Source organism: Ictidomys tridecemlineatus, chromosome 3 (assembly GCF_052094955.1).
Source record: "Ictidomys tridecemlineatus isolate mIctTri1 chromosome 3, mIctTri1.hap1, whole genome shotgun sequence".
Lineage (NCBI taxonomy): Eukaryota > Metazoa > Chordata > Mammalia > Rodentia > Sciuridae > Ictidomys > Ictidomys tridecemlineatus.
In genome coordinates, this window is record NC_135479.1 from 62,355,071 (window position 1) to 62,378,709 (window position 23,639).

The 23,639-nt window shown below is 44.3% G+C and overlaps 2 protein-coding genes and 1 pseudogene across 4 annotated transcripts in view; 2 read left to right on the forward strand and 1 right to left on the reverse strand.

The window, feature by feature from the left end:
• The window catches only part of LOC110599559 (uncharacterized), a 77,399-nt gene that overhangs the window by 53,370 nt on the left and 390 nt on the right, over positions 1-23,639 (forward strand). Inside the window, exons 3-4 of the mRNA XM_078041103.1 lie at positions 22,069-22,164; positions 23,081-23,509. Of these exons, the coding sequence (XP_077897229.1) occupies positions 22,069-22,164; positions 23,081-23,205 (221 nt within the window). The 3' untranslated portion in view covers positions 23,206-23,509. The remainder of the gene's footprint in view (positions 1-22,068; positions 22,165-23,080; positions 23,510-23,639) is intronic.
• On the reverse strand, positions 1,145-23,086 carry LOC120884239 (uncharacterized). 3 transcript variants are annotated; one of them, XM_078043001.1, is made up of 9 exons: positions 17,175-23,086; positions 16,566-16,639; positions 11,427-11,654; positions 5,734-5,949; positions 4,620-4,841; positions 3,064-3,262; positions 1,955-2,076; positions 1,634-1,728; positions 1,145-1,393 (listed from the first exon to the last, which is right to left on the reverse strand). In XM_078043001.1, the coding sequence occupies exons 6-9, from the start codon at positions 3,187-3,189 to the stop codon at positions 1,173-1,175; spliced, it is 564 nt and encodes a 187-aa protein (XP_077899127.1). In that variant the 5' UTR covers positions 3,190-3,262; positions 4,620-4,841; positions 5,734-5,949; positions 11,427-11,654; positions 16,566-16,639; positions 17,175-23,086; the 3' UTR covers positions 1,145-1,172. The 3 variants fall into 3 exon arrangements, with proteins under 3 accessions (XP_077899127.1, XP_077899126.1, XP_077899125.1); XM_078043000.1 differs by having other exon boundaries at positions 1,955-3,262; XM_078042999.1 differs by having other exon boundaries at positions 1,955-4,841.
• LOC144376198 (UBX domain-containing protein 2A pseudogene) lies at positions 4,569-15,888 on the forward strand (annotated as a pseudogene).

Genomic DNA, 23,639 nt, shown 5'->3' on the forward strand with positions numbered 1-23,639 from the left:
AAATTAATTAACAGTCCCTGCCAATATTGTGTGGACAAACACAAAAGTCCGACTATAATGACATGAGAAAGCCAGAAGAGAAAGATCAGAGGGAGGGTGGTCCCTGGAGACAAGCAGGAGGGAGAGCAGGTATGGGTGGGTGTGGGTACCAGACACAGGACAGTGTAATGCACTTAAAGCCAATTAGCTGAACATTTTTTAAAAAAGTCTTACATTTTAAAATAAATTAGTTTCAATAAAAATACAAAAAAGAAAAAAATAATAGGAGAAGTAAAGGGCAGTTCTGGGATGGGAGCAGGTGCAACGGGGGTGCTCAATGGGTGGGGTCCAGGCTGTGCCCCCACTGGGAGCCACAGGTCTGTTTCTCAACCTGGAGCTCTCTCTTAAGTGGGTTGGTAATGCAAGATAAAGCTTATCTTATGTTTAGGATCTACTGCAAGTGTGTATGTTTCTAAGTGCTTTATTATTTTACTTGGCTTGTTGATGTTAGTATAAATGATGTCTCCACATACTCTCTTGTTCAGCACTGGTGTGGAGAATCACAAACTCTAATGACAGGGAGCTGGACATTTTTGGTTTTGCCTGCTGGATGTGTTCCCTGTTACAAAGCAGATTTATCTTTTCTCCGGGCATTGGACATTATTAGTAGTAGTAGTCAATAGTAGTAGTAGTAGTAGTAGTAGTAGTAGTAGTAGTACTTTTATTTGCAAATAACACTGCTTTGAGGCAAAGGGTTTAGATTTAGGGAAGCCACAGCAAACAAACAAGAGGCAGACTCAAAATGAAAAAGGAAAAGACCATGGATGTAGCTCAGTGGTAATGTGCCTCTGGACTCAAGCCCAGTAACAAAACTTAAAAAAAAAAAAAACATAATAAAACACAGATCTCTATGACATTTTCCTTTCTAAGGAAACATAATTAGTCCCTGCCAACTTTACACAGCCCAGAAGAAATCAGACTGCACTGGTTTAAAAAATGCAGACTCAGCATATCACAGGACTAGAAGCTAAGGGGTCGCTAGGGACTAGCAGGAGGGTGGGGAGGCAGTGGTCATGGATACCGAATTCCAGAAGATGTTCTGGAACTGCATAGTGGTGACTAGTGCACAGTTTAGAGAAGGCACTTGATGACAAATGACTGCATCTTTTAACAATGAAAATAAATCTTTAATTCTAAATAATAGAATAATAAACACAGATTATAAAAACAAACAACCAAATGATCTGGGAGAAGAACAGAGGCTCTGGATTCCTCTCTAGATGCAGTGCTGACTGAAGGGCCAGCAGGGGGTGTTGACCCTGATCATCCACTGCAGGTTTGTCCAGCTCCAGTTCTCTATCAGATGGTGGAGATGGTGGACCTCGAATTGGAGCTTCCACAAGCACCAGAGCGGCTAGAGGAGTAAAAGTCCACAGACTATCCATGTTAGGTCCAGGGACAGAATATTCCCTACTGCCTTTCACACAATTCCACACACAAACCCAACCCCAGGCAGCGTTCCCAGAATGCACACAGACAATGACAGCTCTGCCTCTGGTTGTTCCTGCCCCGCCCCAGTTCCTGTGCAGTATGCTCTGCTTGTCCATCCCTGTCCCATTCTGACATACTCATACCCCACCTCAGTCCTCCTCACCTTCCGCCTGTTCCTCCATGGGCTCCAGGTTTCCTGTCAAGGCTGGGACCTGGTGTCCTTTGTCCTCCTCCTCGGGGCCTGTGACAGTGACCTGGCTGTAGACATTACCAAGTGGGTAGTGAGGCAAATGCAAGTGAGAGAGGCAGGAGACCACCCAAGACAGATGGGTCCAGCAGTATGAGAGTCCTGGCCTTTCCTACCATGAGGTCAGTGATCTTGGCACCCCACAGTTCAGAGGAGAGGGCTGAAGCTCAGAGAGGCCCAGGGCCAGTTCGAGGACTCACAGCTGTATGTGACCCTGTCACCCTGGGCAGGGCTTACCTTCCCAACATTTGGCCCATCTCTTGTTGGGTGGAGGAACTCGAGATGTTTGAGGCCGAAGAGGATGAGTCAAAGAAGAAGATGGGCTCCAGGGTGTCCTCCAGGTCCCCCAGGGAGTACGCCTGGAACACATATCCAATGCTGGTATCCTCCCCTCTGTAGCCACCTTCTTGGTTGGGACATTGAGGAAACAGAGTCAGTGCCAAACTGACCACCAGAAGTGTCTGGGGATGGAGTCCAGTGCAATAGCCAAAGCTCATAGGGGCTTGTCCCACAGAGGGACAGGAGAGCCCCATCAGAGCAATGGCTGGCAGAGCTCACAGTGGAATTCCTGAGGGGATAGTTAGAAACACAGCAGCTTCAGGCCAGTTTGTTAGCTGAGCAGAGGTGGCAGCTCCCTGCATTAGGAGCTTATCCTCTGAGTCCCACCAGCACATCACCTTCTGGAGATGGGAAAACAGACTCACCCCAGACAGGAGGGTCCCTGTATGAGGACACCCAGGACATCATTGTCTGTGGTGCTGTTGAAATGGCCCCAGGAGGGAATGAGGTCCAGGTCCCACAGCCCTGAAAGGCTGAATGGCTGTGGAACCTGGGTCCCCCTGGAAGGTGGTGAGGTCCTGGGGGCCCAGATCCTGCTTTCCCAGTCTGTGTTCCTTGAGACACAAGTACCAGAGAAATGGACCAATTGGCAGGATCCTTGTGATGTTTCAGCTAAACGCAGCCCTAGTAATCCTGATCCTGTGTAAGACTTGGAGAGTGTGTGGAAGGACCGTCAGGCCATTGTCACCTAGACACCTGGGTGTTGGAGTTATAGTCAGTTGGATGGCAGAGTACAAATCATCAGAGAATTGAAATGAAATAATGTCCATGTCATTGTTCTGATGATGTCAAAATTATGGGAACAGTGACCTTGGATGAGTCCAAGAATGAGACAGGCATAGAGGGTGGGGAGGATGGGTGAGCATTTGTTGTTCAGATTCCCCACGATGGGGACCCTGCCCTCCACCTCCCAACCCTACCAGGAAGGTGGTCCTGGTGGTGTCTTTCCTCTTATTCACTTTTATTCTGCTCTGTACCCTGCACGTACAGTCCCCTCCCGCACTCACCCTGAGGCCCAGCTCCTGCCCAGTGGTGCATGGCTCTTGATATTCCTTGTTGAGGATAAACTGTGGAAAGAATGGAAGACAGTGCCTGGTAGCTGGCCGGGAGCCCCAGCCCCTGCTCGCCTCCATTCAGGGTGTTTGTATCTCTTGTGACCTTCTGCTCCCTCGACCTCATACAGATCCTGTGTCTCAGGCTTCTACCCTGTAGGACAGAAAATGACACTGGGTGCCCAGGATGTACTGTGGACACTTTCATTGCCCACCTTTATCCCTGTCCTGGGGGTGACCATGATAGGACAGGAGGCTTACAATCTCCCACCACCTATTCCTGCCTCAGGTCCCTGTTCTCCCCTACTGAGGAGCAAGGTGGTGGGGCTCTGCAGGGCTACTCACAGTGATGGTCTCTCCTGGATGTACCTCACCAGGGCTATCAGGTGTGGACCTAAAGCTCCTCCTCCCACTTGCAGGAGTGCCAATTGGAGGTGTACGACCAGCGAGGCACTTGCAGGAGGATCTAAAGCATCATCGCAGTCGTTTCCAAAAGTTCCTTCTCTCGGGTGTCCAGTGGATTGGGTCTGGGGAAGGGCCGTGCAGCCCTAGGGGGAGCTCTGGCGGCGGGGCCTCCTAAAGGGTAGGCCTCCACAGGGGAAGCAGGAAAACATGTTTTGGCTTTCAAAGTTCTTCACCAAATGAGCTGGGAGGAGGCGGTTGCTAGAATGTGGGTGCCTGGTTACTGGGTTCCAAGTTCTGTTTGGCTCTATGACCAAGGAAGGGAGGCCATGTCTTGGGGGTTCCTGGCCTAACCCATCCTCCACATAAGCCCATGTGTGTCCCTCTGTTGGCTCTCCTCCAGCCCCATGACTTTTTATGTGTGTACACAGCCAACCCGAACACTGGCCCCACATCCCTTGACAGGCCAGGGTGCAGCCAGGGCCCAGCTCTGAGGAGACACAGCTAGGTTTCAACCCAGCTCCTCCTCCTGTCCTCTCATGGGTCTGTGGACAAGTCATCATGCCTGTAAGGCTTAACCAGTGTTCCCCTGCACAGGGGCGTCATCCTAGAATCTACTTCCTAGCAAAGTCACCAGACATGTGTGAGATGACACAAACCAGGTTGTCACATGTCTATAATGCACAAAAGTAGAGGTAAAATATGGAAACAGGTAAACTGTCACATAGAGTAGAGCTAAGAACAGGCATTGTCTCTCGCCTCATGACTGAAAATGCCATTTTCCTTCCTGGCCTTCTTTCTCCATCTGCATCTTGAGGGGGTTGAAATGCAATTAGTGGGGATATCCTCACCTCCCAGAGCCACCCACCTTGTTACCTTGTTCTCTTTGGCATGACTGAGAGTAAGCACAAGCCTAGGCACCTTAGGGACCCCCAACAATGAAATTCTGGCCTTTTCCCCCTTTCCATTCTCTGCATCCCAGTCAGGGTACATGGAGACAGGCTGCCCTTATTCCATGGAAGTGCTGTCTCTCTCCTCTTTCTTCTTTTTGTTTTTTGGTCTCAGGGAGTGATCCCAGGGGCGATTAACCCCCAAGCCTCATCACCAACCTGGTTTTCTGTGTTTTATTTTGAGGCAGGTTGTCACAGTGTTGCTGAGGTTAACTTTGAACTTCTGATCCTCCTTCCTCAGCCTCCCAAGCTGCTGGTATCACAGATGTGCACCACCATGCCTGGCCTCTCCTTTTCCATGTCACCTCCTGGGGCCTCCATTTTCTCTATCCTACTCTCTGATCTTCACGTGTATGCCTCTTTTTTGTACCTATTTGGAGGCTGAAAAAAATATTGTCACATGGTAAAAGCAGGCAGGAGTCCCCAGGATCACAGAAGTTCTTTATCCAAAGGAAACACTATGGGAGATGACTTAGGCCTGAGCTACAAAGTGAGGACTCTGCCTTTTCTTCTGGATTCTATCCTTGTCCTATTTTCTGGGCCAGTCCCTATGTGACACTGGGCCTCAGTTTCCCACTTGTGCAGTGAAGGGTTAGAGAGGAAGTGACACATAGGCCTTCTGCTGCATAGTTTCCCAGGCTGGGCAGGGTTGCAAAGGGTGGCTGCAGAGTCCCAGGTTACTGTCTTCCCAGCGTAGGTGCAGGTGTGCCCTGCTTGATGCAGCTTGCCTTGTGTTCCCAGCATGTATATTCTACCATTGTCACAGGCATGGAGACAGTGCCACACAACACACTCCTGGGTCTCTCATCCTTCCAATGTGAGATCCTTTTTGTCTCATCTCCCCAGAGTCAGAAAGTGTAAGCCTCTCTTCACTGCATGGGTGTGGGGGGAGGAGTGGATCCCCAAAGCGAATGTGAGGTGCCGTGACTAATAGAAGTGGGCTTAGATGGGAGTCTGGCGAAGGAACCAGATCCACACAAATGTCTGTGACACTCTTGGTCCTGCCTCCTGATCAAACAGGATTAGGTATGTCTTAGAGGAGGGAAGGGTCTGGCCTGAGTCCACATGGTGAGTTAAGTAGATGCTGTGGCCTCAGTTGGAGTCGATTTGCTCCTCCACTGCAGAATACTCAGCATCATGTTAGTTGGCCATTCTATTTTTTTTCTTGTAAGAAATCTCCTTTTAGATTTTTTTTTTGCCCATTTATTTGGCTCATTAAGGTTTTCCGATTGTTAGTGTACAATATTTATATAATATTTCTGATTATTCATACCTTGTGGAAGGGTATCTTACATTTTCTCTGATTCTGTCGGCTCTCTTTTCACTGTTTTCTCTCCTGTACAGAATCTTTTTACTTTGATGCTTTCACACTTGTTCTCACTTTTATTTCATGAGTTTTAAGGATCTTATCAAGGAAGTCAGTACCCCTTCCAATGTGTTGGAATCTTTTCCACATTCCTGTAGCAATTTGGTGTTTCTGTTCTAATTCCTAGGAAAGTGAAAGATAGGGATTTATTTTCATCCTTGTACACATTGCTATTGAATTTTCCCAGCCCCAATTATAAAGAGACTCTTGTTTTTCCAATGTGTGCTTTTGGCACCTTTGTCATAAATCAGATTTATGTGGATCTGTTTCTGTGTCTTTAATCCATTTTTAGTTTTTGTGTGTGTGTGTGTGCACGCGCACACGCACGCGCGTGCATCTGGTCCAGAACTTGCCTGGACTATGTATCACTTGTATGCATTGTGAACTATCTGTTGGTGCAGTGAATTGTTGTAGTGCTGGCGTATCTTTGCTGATGGTGTCATCGGTGGTACAATTTTCCCAAAGGAGCCGTCAATTGCCTTGGTGTCATGGCATTTCTGTATCCTCCTCCCTTCTGCTAGTGATTTTCGTTCAGCTAATACTTGGGGGCCAACAGAGGTGAGGCAAAGATCTCACCCCCCCACTGGTACCATGGCCAAATTTGGGGGCCAACAGAGGTGAGGCAAAGAACGTCACCCCCCACACACACTGGTACAAAGGCCAAATTTGGGGGCCAACAGAGGTGAGGCAAAGAACCTCACACCCCCACTGTTGCAAAGGCCAAATTTGGGGGCCAACAGAGGTGAGGCAAAGAACCTCACCTCCTCCACTGGCCTATCCACAAGTATGGCTGTATGCTGAACCAGTAGTCATTGACGGGTATGATCCAATTGCAATGGTACCAACCTAAGACAGGAGGCTGATGCCTTGAGGTCACCTCATCGGATGATGGGTAAGGACCATATGTGGAATTGGACAACCTAAGACAGGCACAGTCCCTAAACCACATGCTTGGTGTTTAATTAAACAGAAGTGGGGAGATGCTGAGAGCCACAGCCAAGTTAGAATGAGGCATGGCATTTTTTCCAGAAGGAAGTGGTTGAGAGGTGATGCCAGCCATTGAGATGAAGATGGTTATGTTAAGGTGTGTATTCAATTGTATATTAGACCCCTGCAGTCCGTGTTGGCCCTGCTCCTTTGGAGTTCATGTGCTGCTTTGGAGTTCTGGAGCTACTTTGGAGTTCTCACAGGGATTCCTGGAGAGTTCGAGTTGGTTGGGGAAGTGCTGGAGGAGGTATTTCCAGTTGGTGGGTTTTCCTGGAAGGACCCCGTGGGTGGCCTTCGCAGGAGTTCGGAGAATAAAGGAGTTCCTATTTTGAACCTACAAGTGCCTCGTGGTGGCTTGGTTATTTTGTGCCCAGCCAGACTGTGGCAATTCCCTAAAAGAATAAAAAAATCAACAAATAAATGACCTAACATTACATCTCAAAGCCCTAGAAAAAGAAGAAATCAACACCAAAAATAGAAGACAGGAAATAATTAAAATCAGAATTGAAATCTATGAAATTGAAACAAAAGAAACAATTGCAAAAAAAAAAAGACAAAATGAAAAGTTGGTTCCTTGACAGTATGAATGAAACTAATAAATCCTTAACCATGCTAATGAAGGGAAGAAGTGGGAAAACACAAATTACTAAAATTAATGATGAAAAAAATATATCATGACATTCACTATTGAAAAATAAGATACCCAGGGTAGACAAAGCAATCATTAGCAAGAAAACTCAAGCAGGAGCCACCACAATATAAGACCCTTAAACTATATTACAGAGCAATAGTAACAAAAATGGCATGGTGTTAGCACCAAAATAGACATGTAGACCAATGGTACAAAAATAGAAGACACAGAGACAAACCAACATAAATAAGATATATGAGTGTCATAAAAAGATGCTCAGGGTCAGTAGTCTTAAGACAAATGTAAATTTAAAACACAATGACACACAATTGAGCAACAGAATGCTTAAGAATTAGACTGCTGTAGTTTGGACCTGAAGCCTCCCCTGATGGCCCATGTGTCAAAGCCTTGGTCCCCAATCCCTGGTGCTACTGGAGGAATGGGATCTTCAGTGTATGAGCCCTAGTGGGAGGAGGTTAGGTTGGGTTAGGTTATCAGGAGTGTGCCCTAAAAATGGACATTGGGAAACCAGCCCTTCCTGTCTGTCATTTGGATTCCTGGCTGCTGTGAGGTGAACTGCTTCCTGACCATGTCCTCCCACTGTGACATGCTGTGTTGTCACAGGCCCAAGCAATAGGGCCAAGCAGCTATGCACTGAAACCTTTGAAACCTTGAGCCAAAACAAATCTTTCTTCTTTCAAGTTCTATCTCGGTGATCTTTATGTCTCAGGTATTTTATGACAGTGACAGATAGCTGACTGCCACAAACACTGACAATCCTGTTGGTGAGGCTGTGGGGGGACTCCTCATACATGGCTAGCAGGGATCTAAAATGGTTCAATGTTTTGTAAAGCAGTGTCTTGGTTTCCTATAAAATCATACAAACATTAAGACCCAGCAATCCCTCTTTTACGTTCTTATCCAAGAGAAAAGAAAACGTGCATCATGAAGCTTATATGTGTATGTTCATAGCAGCTTTAAACATAGTCTCCACGATTGAAAATAGCACATATGTCTCTTGTGTGATTTTCAAGTATTTAAAATGTCCCTTGATCAGGGAATGAATAAACAAAGTGTGATATATTCATAAAATGAAATCCTGATTGTGGGTGCTTCTGAGAAACATTTGTGTGAGGACTGGATTGGGGATGTTGTTCAGTGGTAGGTGCTTGCATAGAAAGCTCAAGGCCTGGGATTTGATCACCAGCATTCAAAGAAAATAGAGTGACATAATACATGAAAGATTGTGTGAGACAGGAAAGACTGAAAAACTGTATGAGACCCTTTCTGTGAGATTCTCATAAAAGTAAAATTAAAATCAGTGTATAGTGACAGAAAGCCAATCGATGGTTTGCCTGGGACCTGTGAAAATGAGGGAGAGAACTTTTCACAATTATGGAAAAATTCTATTTCTCATAAAGCATGGCAATGTTCCATGTAAAATGATAACATTTTATGATGTACAAATTATAATTCTATATGATTTTTTTGCATGAGTGTGCTATTGGGAATTGAAACCATGGGTGATTTACCATTGAGCTACATCCCAGTTCTTTTCAATTTTTATTCTTTTAAGACAGGATCTTGCTGAATGTTTCAGGCTGTCCTGGAACTCATTATCCTCCTGCCTCAGCCTCCCTGTGTGAGCTCTCATCCAGCAAGGAGGTCCACAGAACAGGGTAGAGAAAGAGTGTGGCTACAGAGTCACTAATCAAGACCTCTGGAGACCAAGCAGGAAGCAAATCTGATTTTATTGCAGTTACCATGTATATATACTCAGGCAGTAGCTAAACAGGTTACAAGCAGCCACCAATGCAATTTCTGCTAATTACCCTTGCAGCAACCAATTGAGGAGTGGGCTGTGGAGCAAGCACAGGGACTGCAACCCATGGCCTCATGCCCAGGGCTGTGCCTTCAGGGTAAGTGGTTTGCCACTCACGTGCCTAGCACCAGGGGAGTTGCCTGCCACTCAGACACCCTTTTAGTGTATGCCACGTATACAGTAGTCCATGCACTTGTCCCCACATCTCCCCCCTGAGTATGCTGCAATGACTTCAGCCTAGCATTGCTGTTTTGTTGTTGTTGTTGTTGTTGTTCAGTGACCTTTACATGGGTACATAAGCATCTCACAACACAAGAAAATATTATCACTATTATAAACAGTAATACCAGGGTAATAGCATTATGAGGATTAGTTAATTTGGCTATCAGATTAATATTAACATTTTTCCAATGTTCAGTCAATCCCTAGAAGAAGAGGTTGTCAAGATAGACACCTTAGTCTCATTGATTTTGGCAATTGCCTTAGTAAGGTTATTATGCATAGTCATAATATAGTTTGCCTCCCAAGAACTCTTAATATACTGAGAAAATTTGGAGAAGTGTAAGGTTACATTTTTAGACACAGCATATTGGTGACACAAATACTATGGAATTCAGGGTCACAAATGAGCCTTTGCAACATAAACAGAAAATCTAGTTGTTCCTGGTGGAGGCCTAGTTCTTGCTAAATGACTACAATAGCGGCTCAGGAGAGTTTATTTAAGTCATTTTTAAATGGCAAAGGCTTCTGCCATGGCAGTAGACAAATTGTTTGAGTCTGAGCAGTCTGGATACTATGGAGCAGCACAGTCGCTGTAGCAACGATGGTGGTTACCAGGACCCATAGATGTTGTTCTTCCCCAGAGAAATTCCTCTTATCAAGGAGACAAGGTACGGCAGTGACACATTGATTCTATGGGATGACATCATTACCTGAGGGGGGGCTTTCCAAAAAGTGTTATTGGGTATGTTGGCAGCAAGGGTTTCTTGCATTTGCCATGGGGTGTCTATGGCTATAGGTGGCATTAACTATCACTCTAAGGTCAGTGAGAAATAGCCCAACATAGGACTTCTTAGAGTTATCTACAATAGTTTCATTAGCAAGAGCAAAACAGAAGGGACTGCCTGGATTATAGGTCTCATTATCTACTACGGAGAAACAAATAGGCAGAGTGGGTATGGAAATGCTGGTACGGTTACCTCCTGGATGGATAACTCAAGATCAATAATATTGGAATTATTAGAGAAAACCTTAGGTAAAGCCCCTTAAGCTTAAGCTCCAGTCCCATTACCACCTTGACCATCAGAGAGAGAGTCAGGGCAGAAACTTCTGGAGCAGCACCAGGACTGGAGCTCCAAGTGGATCCACAGCTAGTGCCAGTTTCTGAGCTACTTGAACATTCTCTCAGAGTGACCCTTCCGCTCTCTTACCATTTTACTTGTTTTCCTTTTTATTTTAGTAGTTTGTTTTAATTTTAATCAAAATTTAACATTTTACTCATTTTGAAATGCTTAGTTCAGTGCAGTGAAGTACATTTTCATGTCATACAGCCATCACCCGTCTAGGTGCAGAGACATTTCCTCATCCTCTACCCATAGGAAGTCCCTCTCCCTTCCTCTGGTCATCTTTCTGTGAGATTCTTATCCCGGATTTTTTGTTTGTTTGTTTCACATCAGTGCACTAAGATTTCTATTGGCCAAATAATATTGAAGGTGTTGATTACATTTTTGTTTGGTTAGAAGTCGAAAAACCAGATATGTCAAAGTTATATGTAAAAAGTAAAGCCCCACAGTAAATATTTTAATAACATTGGGCTGGGAACATCTTTTCTGTGACATAAGTGTCAGGTGCCACAAAGGAAATGACTACTGCTCCTAGGGATACCCAAACCTCCTGAGTAAACTTTCCTTCTAGGACAAAAGACAAACTCCTAGAATTCAAAATGAAATCACCATATTGGGCAGAGAATGTCAGACACATTCAACCTCCCAGTGAACCCATACAAAACACACGATACTGAGGTAGCATTTGCCTCCTTCACACTGACTGGTTCATGGCCAGCACTGGTGAATATGTGGGAGGCATCCCCTGGGAGATGGGGCCATGGACACAGAACTCTTTGTCAACAACCAACAAATTTCTACAAGAGTATACCTTTACCTAGCATGGCTAATGCTGGGGATTAATTCCACCTATGGACTTGGCACCATTTTTCAAGACTTCTTTGGAAGACTCCTTCACAGAAGACATTGGAACAGCAAGGAACTGAAGCCCCCACTATCACCCATGTGGAAGTCTTTGGTGGAGAAATCTGCTGCAGAGAAACCTGTGCAGCTGCTGAGGTGGGTCTGCCTGTGCCCACAGGCAAAGGGGCAAGGAATCTGTTACCTGAAAAAAAAATGATGCATTCATGATGTCTGTACTGAGATCACCAGTTTTAAAAGGATGTTTCTATAATTTAAACATCCCCAGAAATATATGTAAATGAACCTGTGTAGGAGAATGTGAGACAGACTGAAAGGGCCACAGAGAGACTCATGAGAGGGACCTTGAGTGATCTGCCCAGTCATCAATGATGCTCTCATGGGCAAGAAGTGGGGAATTTTTTCTTAATTAATTGATAAATAATTTTATTATAAAATAATATTCAATCATATAAAACTGCATTTATGAAATTTTATCCCTTTCTACACACACACAAAGTAAACTCTGGAGTTTCATTGTTAAGGGCATTTACTAAAAAAAAAGTAATATTTCTTAAGAGTAAACTGCAGGCCTGTATTGGTGTTGCACACCTGTGATCCCAGCAACTCCAGAGGCTAAGGCAAGATGATGGCTGGTTCAGGGCCAGCCCCAGCACAGTAGCTAGGCCAAAAGCAACTCAGTGAGACCCTGACTCAAAAATTACAAAGAAAATGTGCTGGAGGTTTGTCTCTTTGGTACAGTACCTTTAGATTCAATCACCAGCAGCAAAAAATGAAACAATACAAAAGAAGAAAGTGCAGAATTCAACATGAACTAAGAATATGAAAGACACAGTCTTCCTGTCATGTAACTATGCCCTCCCCATGAGATATTCATCATTCCTGTTCTCTCCATCCTGTGCAGGTCGGTGTATTCTTTACTATTGTTATAATAATTATAACAACATGGTAATAAAGGACACTATAATGTTATAAGACTAGTAAATTGTGCATGTTTTAGTATCTTGGCCACAGTTTTCACAACTCAAGTCTCTTTGTGGAGTTGGCGCCTTCATGAGGAAGGCAGGGCTGGCAGAACAGAAGGGCAGAGGTAAGTTAAGATTAGATCACACAGTTCTGGAGGCCACTGTGGTCCCTGGTAAGGAACCAAGGGTCAGGGAACAACTGTATCAGCCCCTCCAGCTCCATAATTCAGCTTCACAGAAAAGCAACCTGGATCTTCATGAATTAAAGAAAATTACAGGAATTGGTCCCAGCTTAGTGGCAATGATTCCATCCATGGAGCCCCTTTTCACTCAGGGAAGTTCCTTCATGGGAAGGTCAGGAATCAGAGACCACCTTGAATGGGAAGAAGCCAGGTGCAGTTCTCAGCTGCAACAGCAGGACACATTCAGCCTTTGTGAGCAAGAGAGGACTTTACAAAGCATATCAGTTGCTCATGGAAGCTGCTACAAGTTCAGAGCCTTATGCTTGAAATGAAAGGCACAACCTCAAACCACCCCTGTGCTACTCCACCAGGGATATACCCCTGCCTTAAAACTTCTTCCAATCTGAAAAAATTATGCCAAAAATATTTTATATGTTTGCATCTATATGAAATCCTCAGAATATGTCAATTGAAAGAGATCGAAACAGATGAAAATTTTCCTAGGCATAGGAATTTGACGATAGGTATTGAAGGGCAAAATGTTTCCTTTAGACACCTCTATCATGACTGAATCATTAAAAAAAGAGAACAGGTATACAGACCAATAATGAATAAAGACATTAATTAATAATCAAAAAACTCTCCAAAAAGAAAAGTCCAAAACCACATGGCTTCACTGGTAAATTTTATCAAGCACTTAAGGAAAAATTAAGAAGGATACCCTTGGCCCCACACCACAGTACACTCTTCAGTCTGCACAGAGCTGGCTCTGGCACCCACAAGGCACCCCTCGGACACCAAGGGAGTAGGGCTACATTGGTGTGGTGGGGCCACAGAGTCTGAAAGGTTGTTGGGGCAGCTAAGCGTGGCCCGGAGGGGTTCCAGCCTAGGGGCAGGGGTGGTGCCCCCGAGTTGGGGGCAATTAAGGACCCGGCCATGACCCAGGCTCAGAGAGTCTTGTTAAATTGCCAAGGTGAGCCTTGAATTTGTGATCCTTCTGCCTCAGCCTCCCCAGTTGCTGGAATTAAAGTAACACAAAGAGAATGAAAGAAGAAGATAATCTTGAAAGTATAAAAGAGAAGTGGGTTTCTGAAACAGGATCCAACAATCAACCTCTTAGTGATAATCAACAAAAAATTGTGAATATTTTGTTGATAGCCTTTTTGAGGAAGCTCAGAAGGTTAGTGCCAAATGCTTGTCCCCCACTGAACAGAAGTAGATAATAAGATGATAAGAATAAAATTATGGAAAAATGGATTCACAGTCAATGATGATTTTAGAAGTTATTCTGATGGTGCAAGTCAGCAGTTTCTGAATCGATCAAAAAAGGGGAATTACCATCAGAATTACAAGGAATTTTTGATAAAGAAGAGGTGGATGTTTAAGATAAGAAAACTGAACTTTGTGTGTCTACTAAGCCTGTGTTCCAGCCCTTCTCAGGACAGGGTCACAGACTGTGGGAAGTGCCACACCAAAATTTGTTTCTAAAGCAAAGAGTATTGAAGTTGAAAATAAAAATAATCTGTCTACCGTGTCACTGAACAACTTGGAGCCTATCGATAATACACATATCTTACTTAGCCAATGGGAAAAGGATTGTTCAGAAATTCAATACATCTCATAGGATGAGCCACATAAGAGACTTCATTGAAAAATACCAAGGATCTCAAAGAAGTCCTCACTTTTCCCTGGCAACAGCACTTTCTTCAACTTGCGAGATGAGACACTCACAGTGGAAGAAGCAGATTTACAGAATGCTGTGATTATTCAGAGACTCAAAAAAATTGCCAAACCTTTCAGAATTTTCATAGTATTGATTTTTGAGAGACACAGTAAAAATTTTGCAGCAAAATGATGGTTGTAAGTGAACATGCAAAAATGGGAGAAAGAACATGTCAGATTCACTAGACTTTTGGTATGAGTGCTATTTAACCCTCTTCTGAAGAAAAGAGTTTTAAATAATTTCAAGTTAAGGAAGTAACATGACTAGAAGCTATATTTAGTGTACTTTTTCCAGAAGGCTACTCAAAAAAATATACTTTCAAAAATATTTTCATCAGGGCTGAGGTTGTGGCTCAGTGGCAGAGCATTCACCTAACATGTGTGAGGCACTGAGTTTGATCCTCAGCACCACATAAAAATAAATAAAGATATTGTGTGTTCATCTACATCTAAAAATATTTTTAAAAAACAGTTCATCAACATACAATATGTTAAGTATCTATATCATTAAGAATATTAATATGGTATAAACAAATATATTATCTGCTTTAATCATTGAAAAAAAGAGAAGGGTACTCTTTAAAATCTTAGAGGAACTGAACTGCAGTAAGCACTTCCAAACTTGATGCCAAAGACAAATGCAGTTAGTACAAAACAACAGCAGTACCTACAAGCCAATATCTGTCATCTCCATACATATAAATAACAAAATACAAATAAACTAACTCATAGCACATTCAATTAATCATATACTAGGATCAAGGGGATTTATCCCAGGGATGCAAAAATGCTTCAAAAAACACAATTTAATGAGATAAACCACAATGACCAAATAAATGATTAAATCATATTATGTCAGTAGGTATAGAAAAATTATTCTGAAAAGATTCAACATTCTTTATGATGAATATCCTCCAAAAATCTGGCAAAAAAAGGGATGTAGCACAAGATAACAAAGGTCAAACAGATGAAACTGATGGAAAAATGAAAGCTTTTCCTTTAAGATCAGGACAAAGGTGAGGATGCCCACAATTCAATGACATCAATTCCAAATAGTGCTAGATGTTCCAGCTGGAGGAGTCAGTCAGGAAAAAGAAACGATAGGCATCCAAACCAGGAAGAAAAAGTTGTCTCTGTTGGCAGATGATAAGTTCTATTCACAGAAAATGCTACAACCTCAACTAAAAATTGTCAGGACTAATTAACAAGTTCAGTCAAGATTCAGGAGACAGAATCCACCTTCAAAAATCACATCAATAATTACACCAGCTAAATTTACAATAGCCAAGCTATGGAACCAACCTAGCTGCCCCTCAACAGATGAATGGATAAAGAAAATGTGGTCTGTATACACAATGGATATTCTTCAACCATAAAGAGGAATGAAATTATGGCACTTGCTGGTAAATGGATGGAACTGGAGACTGTCATGCCAAGTGAAATAAGTCAATCCCAACAACCAAGGCTGGATATTCTCTCTGATATGTGGATGCTAAACCACAAGGCAGGGTGCAGATGGGAAGTAAAGAAGTTCATTCAGTTTGACAAAGGAGAAGAAAGGGAAGGGAATGGAAATAGGAAAGCCAGTGCAATGAATTAGGCATAACTTTCCTCTCCTTATATATGATGTGTAGCTCCACATCATGTATAACCAAAAGAAAAGGATCCTAATTAGAATAAGTTATGCTTCAGGTATGGATGGTATCTAAAAATACACTCTCCTGACATTTATACCTAAAAAGAACAAATTATAGAAGAGATTATGGGCAGCCTATTGGGGCCGAAAGCAGGGAGTAGGCAGTGCCAGGACTGTCTCAACAGAGTCAGCCTGCTGGGAAGGGTGTGGCAAAGTGCACATGTCCACGAGTTAGGCACCAGCCACCTGGCAGCAGGAATGCCCAGCCAACCTAATCCAGGCAGAACCCACCCGAGGTCTGCCTGGCCACATCCAGCTGGAGACCCCTCAACCCACTAGCCCATGATCCTTGGGAGTGGGACAGGGACAGCCAAGCAGGTCAGAACACAGCATACTTTGTTTGTCACTGATCTCCCTGGGGTGGAGCAGCCTCACCCTGGATCACAATAACCAACTGCATCCTCATAACTCAAAGAAACATGCACTAAAAAAATGAAACATTTATTTCTCTTCCACAATCACCTAGATGTCAATTAGCACAGAAGCAGAAAAGACATAGACATTTTAGCTCAAGCGTTTTTCATACTTACTTGATGTGTTCCTTCCTCAGCATCAGCATCTCATGAATATTCCTCCATGTTTTCTGGTATTTTTCTCACTGCTTCTATAATATTCAAAAAATAGATAAAATCATACATATTTTATATTCTCATGAGGATGGAAAAGGGGTCTAGCAGGTCATGTTCCTCTCATGGTGGTCTATGGATGCCACTGTAGACAGTGCCAAGCCTATGATAAGTGCCCCCAAAGACTCAAGTTTTTAACTCTTTCAGTCTGAGGTACTATCTGGACTTGGTGGACTCACTCCCAGGGAGTCCTTACTGGAAACAGGTCAGTAGGAGCATGCAAAGGAAGGGGATATTATGACTCCTGCCTCCTTCCCCTTGGCTTCCTGGCTATCAGAATGTCAGCAGCTTCCTCTGTCCTTGTTCCTGCCATGATGGACTGCAAAATTCTCAGGGCCAACTGAACATGGACTGAAACCTCTGAAATAATGAACCAAAATAACTTTCTTTCTTTGTAAGTTGATCTATCCCAGGTATTTCTAACAGTGATGGAAAATTAACAACGCCAATAATGCCAATGGATCAGCAGATGCCAGGGGAAAAATACAACAAATGGAGTCTTATCACACTCACTTTTCTGAATCTTCTGTTCCTACTCCAAGGTGAGGGGGACAGTCCCTTCAAGGCAGCTCCTCAACTTGACTCCATTCCTTCTCCTGGCTGATATCAACATTAATAATGTGCAAGATGGACATGACCACAATGCTTCTTGCTCATATAGCAATGTGCTGCCAGTTTTTGACATAATGCTCCAAAAACACACATAAAAATAAAAACACCAATAAGTTCAAGTAAGAGTTTCTGGGGAATATTTGCATTTTTCATTTTCCTGGGTACTGCCACATGGCTTTCCACCAAGGCTGGTCCTGCTAGGCTGTCATGGGTGCAGACGGCTGGGCAGGTGCATGATACTGTCTGGTATGTCTTTAAATATCCTTTCCTGCCTGGGGGAACTGGAGTCTTACCCATCCATGATCTGGATCTGTACTTAGGTCTTCCTTCCCATGCGTCATCTCCTATATGTCTGCTACTCCTTCTTCCTTTGCAAGGAAAGTGCAACTTGTGATGAGTAAGTTTTTGCTGTTGAATGAACCCATGGGGAGATTTTGCTCAGGTTTCTGCTAAAATATGAATATAAATACATGCTGGTTTTCCAGGTCATTCATTTTGTTTTGATCAGTTACCTCCTCCCAGTTTCCTTTGGTACTTAAACCATGTAGGTCCTCTTAATTTGTCTTGCTATTTCAATATAAAATTCATGTAAGTCTACTTTGTCCACTAAATACAGTTTTGTTTTATGTCCCAGGAGTTTGAGAACAAACGGCTTTTCTTTCAGAGCTTTCTCAACAGATTTTAAATCTGCCTCGACAGTCAGTCCTCTTTAATCCATATGTTTTTGAGATGAGTGTTTCTTGAATTCTAAATGAAAATTTACTGGTCATGTTATTATTTATACTAATTCTATTAGATCTTTGTCAAAACAGAGCTTTTTCCTCTAATTCGCTGTGTCCTGTTAAGGTATGTTTGTGGCCAAATATATAATTAATTTTTTCAGTGGTTCCATGAACATGCAAATAACATGTTGTTTTCTGTTTATTCAAGTAACAATCTACTTACTAAATCCAAGGTATTTATTTTCTTTTAATTTGATCTAATTCTTAGAGAAACAAATTGAAACACCTCCCTATCAATGTGGTGTGTGTGTGTGTGTGTGTGTGTGTGTGTGTGTGTGTGTGTGTGTGTTGAACTTCCTGACCTTTCTAACAGCTTTGGCTTTGGGAATTTGGCCATCATCTGGCTTACTCCATGCAGGCTCCTCACTGCTTTACGTCTGCTGCAGCTTTGCTTTCCACCACTGCATCACACCACATGTTGGGACTGTAGAGTCCACCTGTCTGATGGTGATATTGCCCAGCCTGCCTTGCTTTAATTTGTAACTCTCTGAAAACTTAATTACTGCCAGCTCTTATTCACCATGTTGGTTCACATACATTTTTTTTGTAAATAAAACGTGGCTGGCATTCATTTTTACATAGCATGCTGACACTCTCTCTGTGCAAAGGGAGATATTCTTTCCATTTCCTTTTGCTTAACTATGTACTTTGCCTTGGTCATTGCCTCACAAGTTACTATTTGTTTGTTTCCTTGCTAATTTGCCCAGCCCTTTCCCTGGTCTATTGCATCTTTCATCTCTGCTCTTCCAATGAACCTGAAGAAAAATCTAATGAGTACTCTGACTTCACATGCTTTTAGATATCTCTTTGTATCCCCAATTCTATACCTCCTATAAATAAAAATATTACAATCCCAGTATCTTTGCTATAACTGTTCAACTTGCAGGTCACAAAGTTAATGTGTGCTTAAGTTGCTTTTCAAAAACTGGCAGTGTATTTTTTAGATCAAAGCAGCTGAAAACCCCAATTCTTTCACTTGGGCCTGCACAGAAGTCCTATGGCAAGCTTTTGAAGTCAAAAGGCCAAAAACTCCACCCTCAGATCATGCTACTGTGAACATTTTTTGAACTCCCAAAAGTGCTTTGTAGATTGCCTATTCACACAGACAACTGAATCCCTTTCCTCAAATTACCTTTCATTGACTTTCTTGTCACATTAATGCCCCTAAACCTCAGGGAGGTGGTTTTGAATCTGCAGTCTCTCCCTACCAACCTTGGCCATCTTATGAATAAACTCTCTTTTGAGCAACTTGCAGATTCTGGGAAAATCACACTGTGAGGAAGGCATGGTTTTGTAATAGGCCTGGTTTTATAACACACAAACCCCTGCCTAGACCCCCAGAAGACTCTCTTTCACCCCTTTATCTTGGGGTTTAGCGAAGGAAAGAGTCTGCTCTTGAACATGTTTTCACTTTGGCCATTTCTTCAGAACTAAGACTGGTTTCTAGGGCAAGTTACTCTCTAACTAAAAGGTTGTCATTCCTCACCGCTCTTGCAGCTAAGAGTCACCTGATAAAGCTGATGAGACAAGAGCAGAAGGAATGTGAGGATGAGGGGATCAGCTTGCATGGAGCCAACCAAGCTGTGTGGCACTCTCTTTCCCTTTCCCTTAAAAATCTTCTGAAATTCAGCATCTAGGGCCAGGGACAGACTCAGAGATGGAAATCAGCTCCAGAGAGCCTGGGGCAGAAAGACAGTGAGTTGACTGCACAGGTGCCATCCAGGTCAACATTGAGCACCACCTCCAATTCTTTTATAGAGAAAGAAGAACTATCCCTCTCTCCGTATCTTCTGTCCTCCTATGATGGTGGTATTTCTGTAGTGGATGGGCAAATCTAATTGCAACTGAAGCCCCTGCTTCTTCACTGCATGAACTCAGGCCAGACCCTTCCCTCCTCTAGAACATATATATTCCTGTCTGATCAGGAGGCAGGGCCAAGAATGCCATGTCTATTTCTGTGGATCTGGTGCCTTCACCAGGCTCCCATTCAAGCCCACCTCTAATAGACACAGCACCTCACAGATACTTTGGGGATTCAGCCCTGCCCCCACATCCATGCAGCTGAGAGAAGCTGATAATACTCTCTGGCTTTGGGGAGATGGGACAAAAGGACCACACATTTGAGGAAGGATGGGAGACCTGGGCATGTATTGTGAGGCACTGTTTCTATGCCTGTGCCAATGATAACACACACATGCTATGAACACAAGGCCAGGCTGCACCAAGCAGAGTACATCTGCACCCATCCTGTGCAGACAGTAACATGGAACCCTGAAGCACCACCCTGACCAACCCTACCCGGCCTGGAAAACTATGTAGCATCTACCAGAAGGGACTATGTGTAAGTTCCTCTCTAACCATTCACTGCACATTTGGGAAACCAAGGCCCAGTGTCAGGGAGGGACTGGCCCAAAGAACAGGACAAAGGCAGACTCCAGAGGAAAAGGCAGGATCATGACTTCCTAGCTCAGGATTCATCCATCTCCCATAGGATTTCCTTTGGAAAAAAAAACATCCATGATCCTAGGGACACCTGCCTGCCTTTGCCATGTAATAATATTTATTTTCAGCCTCTCAATAGATACAAACCCAGAGATTTATACACAGAAACCACATGTGAAGATCAGAGTGTAGGGCAGAGAAAATGGAGGTCCCAGGAGGTGACACAGAAAAGGACAAAGATGCCAGCCATGGTGGTACACAGCTATAATATCAGCATCTTGGGAGGCTGAGGAAGATTGCAAGTTCAAAGTTAACCTCAGCAACACTGTGAGAACCTGGTTCAAAACAAAGCAGAGTTGTGGCTGGTGATTATGCACACCTGGGATCACTCAATGAGACCAGAAGAAGAAAGAAGAAAGAGGCTGGAGACAGCACTTCTATGGAACAGAGAAAGCCCATCTCCAAGTACCATGACTCAACTCTGAGAATGGAAAGGTTTTGGGAAAGGGCCAGAATTTCACTGTTGGGAAGTCTCTAAGGTGCCCAGGGATCTGCTTACTCAGTCATCCCAAAGAAAACAAGGTGGGTGGCTCTGGGAGGGGAGGATATTCCCATTAATTTCATTTCAACCCCCTCAAGATGCAGATGAAGAAAGGCTGCCAGGAAGGAAAATGGCATTTTCAAGGTCACAAGGCAAGAGGCTAGGCTTGTTTTTAGCTCTACTCTATATGAAGTCCCACCTGTTTTCACATTTTATCTCTACTTTTGTGCATTACAGAGATGTGACAACGTGGCTTCTAAGTGTTATGATGGTGCTGCTAGGAAGCAGATGCTAAGATGATGCCACTGGGCAGGGGAAGGCAGAACAAGCCTTAGAGACATGATGACTTCTCCAAGGTCACAAGTGAGGACAGGAGGAGGAGCTGGGTTGAAACCTAGCTGGGTCTCCTCAGAGCTGGGACCCTGGCTGCACCCAGGCCTGTCAAGGGATGTGGGGACATGTTGAGGTTGGCTGTGTACACATATGGAAGTGTCATGGGGCTGGAGGAGGGCCAATAGTCACCCAGAGGGAGAAATGTCAGCATATCTGGAGGAGGGGTCAAGTCAGGGACCCCAAGACATGGCTATTTGCTTTCAATCACACTCTCAGTGCTGCTCTGGTGATACTCCTCCAAGTGATACTCCTCAAAGTAGCTAAAGGCCCAAACCTGGTAGCCTTGGTGAGATATGTCCAGGAGAAACCATCACTATGAGTGGCCCTGTAGAGCCCCACTACCTTCCCACTCAGTATGGGGGAAGAGGTCTAAGGCAGGAGTAGCTGGGGTAGAGAGATTGTGAGCCTGGTGTCCTGTCATGGTCACTCCCAGGACAGGGTTGGAGGTGGGGTATGTGAGTGTCCAGGGTACATCCTGGGCCCCCAGGGTCATATACTGTCCTCCCAGGATAAAAGCCTGGAACAAAGAGTCTGTATGAGGTCTGGGTTCAGAAGGTCACAAGGGGAAGAAATGGAGGCCAGCAGGAGCTGGGGCTCTCTGCCAGCTACCAGGCACTGTCTTCCATGCTTTCCACAGATTATCCTCCACAAGCGCTGGAGCTGCAGCATAAGTTCTATATCAAGAGAGGAAGAGCCAGGGCCAAGCACCACTGGGCAGGAGCTGGGCCTCAGGGTAAGTATGGGACACAGGGGACTTCACTGACAGAGCTATAGCAGAACAGACTTAGAGCACAGACACCACCAGGACCACTTTCCTGGTAGGGCCGGGAGATGTAGGGCATAATCCTACACCATGGGGAATCTGAGCACCAACTCCTCACCCATCCGCACCCTCTGCAACCTTAGCCTTGGACACAAACACTATTACACTTCAATTCAATTTGCATTCTGTCATCCAACTAATTAAAACTCCTATAGACCCAGGTGTCCAGGTGATAGTGACCTGACTGTCCTTTCACAAACTCTCAAAGTCTTACACATCATCAGGATTAGTAGGGCTGCATTTACCCAAAACACCAGGAACATGGGCCAATTGGTCCATTTCTCTGGTACTTGTGTCTCAAAAAACACACCCCAGACTGTGAAAGCAGGTGCTGGGGTCCCAGGGCCTCACCACCTTCCAGGGGGACCTGGTTTCGACAGTCATTCAGACTTTCAGGTCTCTAGGACCTGGACCTCATTCCTCCTGAAGCCATTTCAACAGCACCACAGAGAATGAAGTCTTGGCTGTCATCACACAGGCACCCTCCTGTCTGGGATGATCCTGTTTTCTCACCTCCAGAAGGTGATGTGCTGGTGGGACATATAGGACAATGCTCTTATTGCATGGAGCTTCCACCTGAAGCTGCTGTGTTTCTAACTATCCCCTTGGCAATCCCACTTTGAACTCCAGCCATTCTTCTACTGGGGCTCTCCTGTCCCTCTGTGGGACAAGACTCTATGTGCTTTGGATATTGCACTAAACTCCATCCCCAGACACTTCTGGTGAGTCAGTTTGGCACTGACTCTTATGTTTCCTCTATGTCCCAACCAAGAAGGCACAGGTGGCTCCAAAGGTTTATGATACCTGCACGGTATGTGTGTTCCAGGCATATTCCCTGGGGAGCCTGGTGGGAGACCCTGGAGCTTGCCTTCCTCTATGATTCATCCTCTTTGGCCTCCACCATCGAGTTCCTCCACCCAACAGGAGATGGACCTAATATTGGGAAGGTAGGCCCTGCCCAGGGTGACAGGGTCACATAAAGCTAAGTCCTGGAACTGAACCTCTCTGTGCTTCAGCCTGCTTCTCTGAACAGTGAGGTGCCAATAAAACCAACATCATGGTAAGAAAAGCCAGGCCTCTCATACTGCTTCCCTCCCTTACTTTTTGGGTGGTACCCTCACTCCTTGACTTGCCTCACTATCCACTTGGTAGTATCCACAGCCAAGTCACTATGACAGGGCCCAACATGGAGGACCAAGGCCACCAGGCCCAGCATTGAGAGAAAAACCTGGAGTCCACGGAGGATCAGCAGAAGGTAAGAAAAACTGAGGTGGGGGAATATGAGTGTGTTACAGTGGGACAGGGATGGTCATACAGAGCATATCATCCCGGAATGGGCGGGGCAGGAGCAATGAGCAGAAGGGCTGTCACTGTCTGTGTGCATT

What these genes read in the sequence shown, in the direction of transcription:
- LOC120884239 (XM_078043000.1), bottom strand. Translation starts at nt 2,250, where the DNA reads ATGGGGCTCTCCTGTCCCTCTGTGGGACAAGCCCCTATGAGCTTTGGC. An exon ending in ATGGGCCAAATGTTGGGAAG is followed by an intron (nt 1,729 to 1,954) that starts GTAAGCCCTGCC and finishes TAATGTCTACAG; the next exon opens with CCAGGTCACTGTCACAGGCC. An exon ending in CATGGAGGAACAGGCGGAAG is followed by an intron (nt 1,394 to 1,633) that starts GTGAGGAGGACT and finishes TTACTCCTCTAG; the next exon opens with CCGCTCTGGTGCTTGTGGAA.